At 35.3% G+C, this 10958-nt stretch overlaps 2 protein-coding genes across 5 annotated transcripts; one reads left to right on the top strand and one right to left on the bottom strand.

Moving 5' to 3' along the window:
• Positions 1-998: 998 nt before the first annotated feature.
• Positions 999-3705, top strand: LOC110778229 (putative UPF0481 protein At3g02645). Its single transcript, XM_021982802.2, has 2 exons — positions 999-2184; positions 2954-3705. The coding sequence occupies exons 1-2, from the start codon at positions 1261-1263 to the stop codon at positions 3632-3634; spliced, it is 1605 nt and encodes a 534-aa protein (XP_021838494.1). The 5' UTR covers positions 999-1260; the 3' UTR covers positions 3635-3705.
• Positions 3706-6788: 3083 nt separating this feature from the next.
• Positions 6789-10278, bottom strand: LOC110778226 (protein RER1A). Of its 4 annotated transcripts, none has more exons than XM_021982798.2 (4): positions 9779-10278; positions 7865-8045; positions 7683-7753; positions 6789-7095 (listed from the first exon to the last, which is right to left on the bottom strand). In XM_021982798.2, exons 1-3 carry the CDS (start codon positions 10156-10158, stop codon positions 7691-7693), a joined length of 624 nt encoding a protein of 207 aa, XP_021838490.1. In that variant the 5' UTR covers positions 10159-10278; the 3' UTR covers positions 6789-7095; positions 7683-7690. The 4 variants fall into 4 exon arrangements, with proteins under 4 accessions (XP_021838490.1, XP_021838489.1, XP_021838492.1 ...); XM_021982797.2 differs by having other exon boundaries at positions 6789-7100; positions 9779-10277; XM_021982800.2 differs by having other exon boundaries at positions 7683-7747; positions 9779-10276.
• Positions 10279-10958: the final 680 nt, after the last annotated feature.

Genomic DNA, 10958 nt, shown 5'->3' on the forward strand with positions numbered 1-10958 from the left:
ACAACCTAGTGTCTGGCTCGTTTAGGCTCACGAACAACTCGTTCATGTTCGTTTCCAAGCTCGTTCATATTAAATTTCTAAAAAAAGTATGATTAATTTTTATTTTATAGTAAATGTAAGTTACAATTATTTGGTTAGATTTTGATTTTAGGAGATTATAATTTATAAAATAGTATTAGTTAGTATACTGTGCTAACTTTTTATTTGGGTTTGGTTATGTTTTTATGTTTTTATGTTTTATAATTTTTTAAAATAATATTTCATTTATTGATATGATCGTTTAAATTCGATCTTGTTTGTTTGTTATGACTTGTTTGTTAAAAGCTCGTTTGTTAATAGATCGGCTCGAGCTTGAACTTAAACAAGCTACGTACTCGTGAGCTGAGCTCGAACAACTAAAAACTTAAATGAGCCAAGCTCGAATAGGGAAATGAAAGCTCGGCTAGAGCTCGAGTTTGTATATTTCTTATCAAGTCTAGCTCGAACAACTAAATACTCGGCTCGGCTCGGCTCGTTGAAATCCTTAAACACAAATACTCTAATATAGTTGCCAAAATTCCAAAATTTTCTCCTAATATATAGGAACAGGTCACTTAGACGGCCTGACTAAAAATTTGGTCAGTTTAATTACCCTTTTAGTTTTATCATACCCGCAAGCATACAAATCAACTTCTGTTTTGTCTAGGCAATGATATCAAGAGGTTGTTTTTTTTGGATATCAGATATGTGTGGCATATATCAGCTAAAAGATAAATAGCTAAAAGACAAAAAAGTAAGTACCATTTATGTAAAGAAATTACCATCCTGTAAAAAAAAAAGTACCATTTTTGTTTAAAAATACACCATTTAATTTTTTTTTTTTGTCTTTTTTCCTATTTTGTCTTTTGCTATGATATGCATTTACAAGCACATATCTGACATCCGAAAATATTTCCTCATAATATGAAAGGGTATTTTTCTTATAAGTTATAAGTCCTAATTAGGTTCCATTTAAATTTGTTGATCTTCTCATTTATTGATATATTATCACACACCATTAGATCTAAAATCCCAATTAAAACCCTCCAAAATTCTGAGCTACATCTCACAATTTCATTTTCAGAGATAATCTTTAAAAAAATAAAGAAAAAAGAGTGATTAGCAAAAGTAACACTTCAATAGGCTAAAAGCTAATATTTTATGCTAAAAGCAAAAAAAAAAGGAGCGTTTTAAAGTTTATTGTAGTTTGATTCTTTGAAGAATACAAAGAAAGAGGGGGCAATGGTAGCCGTTTACAACAAAGAGCTGTTGAGTTGGTATCTGATAACTTTAAAGCTGAGAGAAAAACTTCAAAACGCTGATACATCAGACCAACCTGACCACCACCACCACCACCACCAGTCAAATCTTCAAATTCCGTCGGAGCCGCTTCAAGTGGTGGTCAACGGGGAGGTCAAAAGGCAAGAAGACTTACAAATCCAATCACCAGCAAACCCACAAGAATCCGAATGGATAATCGCAATCAAAGAGAAACTCGAACAAGCCAGCAACGACGACGTTGCAGGATCATGGTCCAAAATCTGCATTTACAGAATCCCACATTTTCTGAGGGACGATCAAGGTTTAGGAGACGACAAAGCATACATCCCACAAGTGGTTTCCATTGGCCCTTACCACCGCCTCAAACGGCGGCTCCACCCTATGGAACGCCACAAATGGCGGGCCTTACACTACATGCTGAAACGGAAAAGACAGAGCATAAAACTCTACATCGAAGCAATGCAGGAGTTAGAAGACAGAGTTCGAGCTTGTTATGAAGGACCATTGACTTTAACAAGCAATGAATTTGTTGAGATGCTTGTTCTTGATGGTTGTTTTATTCTGGAGTTTTTTAGGGGGTATACTGAAGGGTTTGAGAATCTGGGTTATGAGAGGAATGATCCTATTTTTGCTATGAGGGGGATGATGTATTCTATAAGAAGGGATATGATGATGATTGAGAATCAAATCCCTCTTTTTGTGTTGGATAAGCTGATTTTGCTTCAATTGGGGGATGTTAATCAGAAGAGTATTGTTGCGGAATTGGCGATTATATTTTTTGATCCGTTGTCGCCTATTGATGAGCCGTTAACTGCTAGGCAAATTACTAAGATGAAATCGTCTCTGCACCCGAAATCAGTTGCTTTTCACCCGCTGTCAGACCAGGTACGGATTTTGGATTTACCATTCTATGAAACCCCTGTTACGTAATGGTGCGATAAAATTCACATCCGTTACGTGAGGGTGACTCGCCGCGTTAGAACTTTTTTATTTTTGCCATTACACCGTTTTTTTTACAAATTGGACAAAAATATTTTAGTAATTAGTTATGTGTTTTAAATAGAGTTGACAAATGTGTCATGTCGGGTCGCATTCGTGTTTGGTCTCGTGTTGATTATTTGTTCATCAATTTTATCAAAACTATCTAACAAGTAAAAGGAAAATTGCATAATATGAAAAACTAATCTAAACGGGTCGTATTCGGGTTGGTTTTGTGTCGTGTCAACTTCGTGTTTTCTCTTAGTAACTTCATGTTTATGTCGTACCGTTTTCGATCGTGTTGTCGTGTCGTCTCAGAGACTGTCGATCAGCTCTAGTTTTAAACCAACATAAGTTGGTGGAGTTGGTGGGGAACAAGATCGAGCCCCATCAGTTGCGAAATGTTTGAGAGTGGCTCAAGCGAAAACCCGCGTAGCTGGCTGTCTAACTTGTGGTAGGTGTTCGTTCAATAGTGTCCCTTCTCCTTACAATAGGGGTTTGTTGAAATAATGCTTTAAACTTAAAAGGTATAATTAAACAAAGCTTAAACCTATTAATATGATCTTTTTGAGAAATTTCACACCGCGATCTGTTCTGTTTATTCGCTACAAGCGGTTTCCGTGATAACACAACCGTTAATTAACGTGATCCACGATTTTTTTTTTCTATGGATTAGGTTGGCTTGCATTGCCTCGACGTGTTCCGTCGGAGCCTACTCAGGAAAGGACCCGAGGCAGTTCCCAGACATTGGTTCAGGAAATGGTCAAGACGAAACCTAGTCGCCGACCACCGGCGGACTCAGCTCATCCACTGCGTCACAGACCTCAAAGAGTCCGGAATCAAGTTCAAGAAGCGTAAAACAGACCGTTTCTGGGACATCAAGTTCAAAAACGGAGTCTTCCACATCCCCAGGCTCCTAGTCCACGACGGGACAAAATCCTTGTTCCTAAACCTCGTGGCCTTCGAGCAAAGCCATCTAGACTGTACGAACGACATAACGGCTTACGTGGTGTTCATGGATAACTTGATCGACTCAGCACAAGACGTGAATTACCTTCATTACTGCGGGATACTTGAGCATTGGTTAGGGAATGATGCTGAAGTTGCAGACATGTTTAATCATCTTTGTCAAGAAGTGGTTTTTGATATCAATGATAGTTATCTTTCAAAGGTTTCTGAAGAGGTGAACTCGTATTATGATCATAGGTGGAATGCTTGGCGTGCAAGTTTAAAGCATAAGTATTTTTATAACCCTTGGGCTGTTATTTCTTTCTTGGCTGCTGTTTTCTTGTTGCTGCTTACTGCAGGACAGACTTTTTATTCTGTCTTTAGCTATTACAAGCCCCCCAATTTGTAGATTGTTAAATTTGTATTTTTTTTCACCCATTAAATTGAAAGCAATAAAAGAGATTTCCTGGGTTAAGATTACCTTCATCAGCATTCCTTTTTGGTTTATACCAATTAACTTCTGTCTTGAAATAATTGTAACATTGTCCCAAGACTCAAACCTTTAAGGATAGAATGAATTGATTTATAAGTGGAAACCATTGCTTTTGTTAAGGCTCTGTTTAGTTCACCTTATTTCTCCTGATCTGATATGAACTTATTTTTTCTGATCTGATCTGAACTTATTTTTTCTGATCTGGTCTGATCTGATCTGATCTGATCTGATTCTTCATAATTAAGTTTGAACAAAAATCTACATTTATTAATATTAAACGACTTACGTGTAAAATAAATATTACGCAAATTTATAATATTGTTATTATTTATTTGACTTTGCTCATGATTTAACTATTCCTTATATTAGATAGACCCTAAACATTATCTAGATAGATTGATTATGATTTGGATATGATCTGGATATGATCTGTACATATCGGTTCTGATCTGGACATGATTTGTACAGATCTGTTCTGTTCTGGACATGATCAGTTCTAATCTGGACATGATCTGTATAGTTCAGTTCTAATCTGGACATGATATGTACATACCAGTTCCGATCTGGACATAATCTGTACAGTTCAGCTCTGAATTAGACATGATCTGTACAGATCAGTTCTGATCTGGACCTGATCTGTACAGATCTGTTCTGCTCTAGACATGATCTGTACAAATCATTTCTGATCTGTACAGATTAGTTCTGATCTGTATAGACCAGTTCTAATCCAGTCATGATCAGTACAAATAAATTCTGATATGGACATGATCTTTGTAGAAAAATTCTGATCTGAACATAATCTGTACATTGTCGATATCTAGAGCAGTTATAATCTGGACATATCGATTCTGATTTGGACATGATCTATACAAATCGGTTTTGATCTGAACATATTGGTTATGTAAGGATCGGTTTTGATGTAGACAAGATCTTTGCAGATTTGAACATGATATGGACATGATCTGTACACATCAGTTATGATCTGGATATCATCTGATCCTATCAGTTCGGGTCTAGATATATGATGGTCCTGATCTATAAAAATCAGTTTTGATATGGACATGACCTGATTATATCGTTTCTGATCTGGACTTAATGATTTTAATTTGGTCATGATGAATTTGAATGTTTTGTTAATGTTTTTTTATGCCTTAAGTAATCAGTTTTGATATGGACATGACCTGATTATATCGTTTCTGATCTGGACTTAATGGTTTTAATTTGGTCATGATGAATTTGAATGTTTTGTCAATGTTTTTTTATGCCTTAAGTAATACTTCCTCCGTATTTATTTAAAGGGTAGACTTGGTCGGGCACGTGTATTAAGATGAAAAATTGAATGAAATAAAGTAAACAAGTGAGGTTGGGTAGATATTTTAATAGGCAAAATAAGTGGGGACTATGTCATTTTAGGGGGTGGGAGGTGGGGTGCAGTTCTGAAATTATTTGTGTTAATAGGGTGGTGGAACATATGATATATTAGGTAGATTATTTAATTAGATGGTGGTGTTGATAAGTTATTACAAATGACAAGTGTATCTCTTAAACAAATACGGTCGGAAAAGGCAACTATATCCCTTAACAATGATATAAATATATAATAATAATAATCATCATAATAATCGAGTCTGGTCTAATCTGATCTGCTTTTTTCTAATATGATCTGATCTGGTCTGGTCTGATCTGATCTTATTAAATTTGAAATAAGTAATAAGATCCTGAAATAAGGTGAACTAAACAGGGCCTAAGTAAGAGCATTAGCAAACCCGAATCATATAAATCTATTATTCACCCGATGTTCTCTTTCCTGAACTTATCAAACTTATTTTAATTATAAATTGTATATATAAACTCTTATTTTCCATGAACGTATCTTATGTCTGAATTTACATTATCTTATTTGAATTGATCTAAACTCATTTTTCTAGTAGAAATAAGATGAACAGAAGTGAGTCTTACTCTAAAATTTCACAATTTAATACTCTGTAATTCTCAGTTATTTGATAAAGATTTTCAACTCAATGTAAAACTTACTAGATCCGGCAAAGTAATCCTAGATCAAAAGGTCTTGCGTGCACAAGGTGCACAATAAATTTATTGTACACAAATATAACTTTTACTCATTTTCTTGTAACTTTAACCTAGTTTTGATTAACTTTTATATTAGTAAAAAAAGTTGATAGATAAACATTTTAAAGGATTATATGATTAATTTTATACATTATTAGTGATTTTGAAGAAATAAATTTTATTAAAATGAAAAAAAATTCACTAAAAAATAAATAACTTTTACATATATAAGCTTGACTTTTAAGCATTTTGAGTTAACTTTTACTCTAGTGTACAATATTTATTGTACAACCCTTGTAAATAATACACTTCCAACTAATCGAAAATGCTTAAAGTCTTCAACTACCTGATGCAATTACTTTCAAAAAAAAAAAATCTCTTCTTAGATGCATTTTATGCAAATGTCCATTTACGATGGAGCTAAAGATTCACTTGTTCATTTGGCTGTGGGATGTAATGGACTAAATCAAAATGGCTCATAAAACCTCATTCGCTTCCTTTCCATGAAGTAGAAGATGGTCGTCCCGTTGTCGTCCCGTTATCGCTTTTGGGTCAATTAGAAACAACATCTCTGCAATTGCAGGGGTAAAGTTGCATACACCCGACCCCCCTTACCCCGCTTCTTGCGGGAGCCTCTTTGAGGCAATGGGGTAATGATAATGATGAATGATGCATTTTATGCAAACACTTTCATAACTCTCTGCAATCAGCCTACCCTAGGCCGGTTAAGGTTTTGCATAACAATCAACAAAGCTAAAGGTTGAACCAGAAAATGCATGTCCAAAGCAACACATATCTGCATTCTGCAATGATTTCACAAGCTAAACAATCCAAATTCTGGGTAAGACGAGGAAAAACTAAAATGCGAAGCATATATCTGCAAGAATCCCCGTACATTTTCACTATTACACAAATGAAATCATTGCTCTTGACTCAAAATGAAGCTATGGATGGAACCATAAAGATCTGAAAAGTACCCTAAAATCAGGAAATGGCGTGGTTGTAGAGGAAACTAAAAGATGTGTCATTCATCTCCAATAGAGCAAACTAACATTAACCATTACAAAGCTTTTGAATAGAAATAAAATCACAATTCCTGTTTGATACAAACCTACAAGGAAATTTTTGTGATGTTTCCCTCTATACAAAATTGTAATGTCAAAAAGAAACGAATAACATCAACGGCCTCTCCTTGATTCAGTCAGATCAGTAAAAAGGAGCTTACTTGCTTGAAAGATATGAATGACAATGAATCCTCTCAACTGCTAGAACCAAACACCGGAAAACTGTAGCTACCAGTCCTAAAACTGTCCTGCGGTTTATTGAGCAGCAAAACCATATTCTTTCTTAGATAGGGGGGATGGAATTCCAAATGGAAGATTAAAAGAGCAAGAAAATTAGACCAATTGCAATATATTATCCCTATCATATATGTTTATATGAGATTCCAACCAACACGTATAATGCCATGAAGCTCCCAAAAAGAAACTTTTTCCAGTTTCATACTGTAGGAATATTAACGGTCACCTTATCAAACATAAAGAATCGGAAAAGTATATATCAATAACTGTTATTTGTAAATAGTGTAAATAACATGGCATTTTCGTAATTAAATCGATAGGAAACCTTTAAAAAAGATGGAAATAAAAATTTAAAAATAAAACGTAAAAAGTGAATTAAATGAATAAATTTTGAGTTTAACAGATATAATTTGAAGTTAACAGAATAAAATGTGCGCTTAAATGAATACAAGTTGAAGTTAAATATATATCTTAAAAGTCTATTTGTTTACGATTTTCCCATGTGATTTGTACTATTCATCAGTAACAGAGTTATTGATCTGGAATCACCCAAAAGAACCGGCCTCGAAATTAAGAGAGATTGTTTTACCTACCTGAAACATCAATCCCTGACGAGTGCGGCGCTTTCTTCTGCAGCATGCTTCCTACGATCATAACGCTGAGACTTACAGAAAGAGTGTTAAGATGACATAGAGGATAAATAAGATATGAAAAGAAAACGAAATATGAGTATTAGACAAGCAGAACTAGCTATAAAAGAGTCAGATTAGCATACCTTTTTCCCGAAGGAGAAGGGGACATATCTGTATTTGATCATATGGTGTATTTGTCTTCTCATGGTGAGGGTGAATAAAACAACCCAGTAGAAAAGGAGTATTGGCCAAAAAACGGGAACATCAAACACACTTGAAAATGTCATGACAAAAGCTATGCAGAAGGCTTTTGTTAGAGAGTACCTTCACATAAGGGAGATTCAATTATTAAGTGAATACAAACTTTATACAGCATTCTTTTGAGTAACAATACTTCATTTCTGCATCAAGTCTCTACTATATTTACTCCACAATAGATATGTATCTTCAACTAGTCTTTTATACATGACCCTCGCATATGGAAAACTAGGGTAGGGGTAACACTAAAGAGCCTCTTTTGCAGTTGCAAGGAACTGGAAGGGAGGATAAGACTGTACACATCTGGCAAACCTCCCCCACCCAACCTTGGGAGGAGCCAAATGTATTGCATGGTAAGAGAAAATCTCAGATCTAACAAGATTAACGATAAGACGATAACCATACCTAGTTCAACTAAAAGGCCTTAATCCCAAATATTTATTTATCATTTCTTTCTTTCTTTTAAATTGGCAAGAAATTTTTATAATAATTTGTTGGATTGAAGCCTATGGAGTGAGTCAAAGATCAACCAAAAGGAACCCGGAATCAACGGACCACAAGTCCAACAACATGCCATATCCTTTGTAGCTTCTGTTCACTACAAAAGAAGGTATAAAACTTATTGCCTATAGGTCTCAGAAAAAAGATCTATAAAACAACGTAGCGACACGATTGAGCTCTGTAGCCAGCCTGCAGTCTATTTGAATTCCAGAGTTTCTTCTATGCTTCTCCTTGCGTCTTCCAAACCAAGTAACCTTAATTATCATATTTCTAATTAACATCGTATCCTCCAAGACACTAAAGACACTGTATAACATCTTAGATATTCCCCACCCTCTTTCCCTCCTGAACTATAACACCTCCTTCCCTCCCTCCCTCCCTCCTCATCACGTCTATGGGTAGATATAACTTGCATTACTTCAGAGAAATGAAAAAATAGGATTAAACATGCCTACTAAAATTAACCATAACCTGGTACAAGTAACCATTATGACCTGTTTTATCACCAACAGCTTCTCAGTCACACATTAAATCTCAACCAAACGACTGGCTCATCTATGAAGTCAAACCTCAGCTATATGTCATTCATTAACTAACTAGCAAGGTGATAATCACTTTCTTACAAAGCCTTGTTCTCCCACTCTTGCAACTACCATTTTGACAAAAACACAGAGTAAAATCCTAAGAAGCAATTGTACTAGACAATAAGCATTGACATTCATGCTTGTATGCTACATCCCAACACTAATCACACCGCACACTCCCCGTTCCAAAATTCAGGTTCAGGCATTCACCATGTAATTAGCACATTTAGACATAAGTACATAAAAAGAGCATCCACAGCATTAACATGTCATGCTAGTATGCTATATCCTAACACTAATCATACTACACAAGATTTCCAATCAGACGAAACCCCATCACAATTATACAAAAAACCCCAAATTTTAATTTAATTCCAAACACAAATCAACCCTGGAAAACAACCCTAATTGTACTACAAGATCTCAGATCAGCATCACCAAACATTATTTAAGTAAAATCACAAATCATGCTGAAATTATCATTATAACCAATGAAAAAAGAAGAAAAAAATTCACCAAATTATACTCATGAATGCATATATTGCAGCATACTATAACCCCCCAAATAAAAATTGTTGACTACCCTTTATACTAAATCACCCAACTTTGATTTTAAACTGAGCTCCAGTCAAATACTACGCATTACATACAACTTTCTTAAAGAAAGATTTAAAAACCAAATTAAAAATAGAAGGAAGGAGAAAGGGAACAGACCAGAACTTGAACTCAGGGAGGCGGCGAACAAAGGGGCGGAACTCATCGGAGCCGCGAGTGGGGAGGGTGGGACCATCAGTGAGTTCCTGGATCTCGGGGTCCACCTGAGGAGAGAGAAAGGCGATGAGGAGGTTAAGAATGTAAATTCCCAAACCATACGACACGATGTAGAAGCCTTGAACGAAGTAAACTCGGATAGCGTAAGCAAGGGCGATGACGAAGAAGGCGATCCAACGGTAGAACATGTGGGGGGTCGATTTGTCCAGAAAATGCTGGAACCGCTGCGATACCATGAAGCCCCACCGTGATGCGACGGAAGCTGGCGTTTCTGGATTTAGGGTTTCCCCACCGCCGCCGCTTCCGCCACCAGCCTCCATCATTTGGGATCCGAAGTTTTCTCACACAACTCTAGATTGGGGTTTGACGGGAGAATATGCTTGCGAAGGAGAGGGAGAAGAAGATGATGGATGGGATGCCGATATTTTTAATCTTTTCTTTTAATTTATTTTATCCTCTTTTGCTAATAAGGTGAATTTTGAGCTTTTCGGAATTGGGTGTGCATTTTGGGTCGTACGAATACTGTGCACCAAAGTTAAAGTTAATGTAAAATGCTTAAAAGTTATCCTTATATATGTAAAAGTTATCTATTTTTTACTGATAAATTTTTTCATTTTAATAAAAAAATATTTCTTTAAAATCACTAATAATGTATAAAATTTATCATTTAGCCCTTTAAAATGTTTATCGATCAACTTATTTTTTAATAATATAAAAGTTAGAGAAAATTGGGTAAAAGTTAGAGAAAACCGGGTAAAAGTTATGTTGGTGTACAATAAATTTATTGTACACCTTGTGCATACAAGACCTTTTTTTTTTCTTTCCCGCTCTATGGTTTGTTTGCGTATACTCAACTACTCTTTTTTCAAATGCAACATTTGCATGTCATATAGAGGAAGTCTTACTTTATAATCGGTAGAGATTTGAAATGCTATACTCATAATAAAATAATACGAAATAGTTTATTGTGTTTTATGTAATTGTTGTAGTTTCATTGAGTACCAAACAATATAGTTTGGTAGAAGAAGAGTAGTTGTATTTTCTCAAGTGGTACCAAACAACATAATTTGGTAACGTGATTGCATTTTTATTTGGTACCAAACAACATAGTTAAGTCAAAGAT

The sequence above is a fragment of the Spinacia oleracea genome, chromosome 3 (genome assembly GCF_020520425.1).
Source record: "Spinacia oleracea cultivar Varoflay chromosome 3, BTI_SOV_V1, whole genome shotgun sequence".
Taxonomy (NCBI): Eukaryota; Viridiplantae; Streptophyta; class Magnoliopsida; order Caryophyllales; family Amaranthaceae; genus Spinacia; species Spinacia oleracea.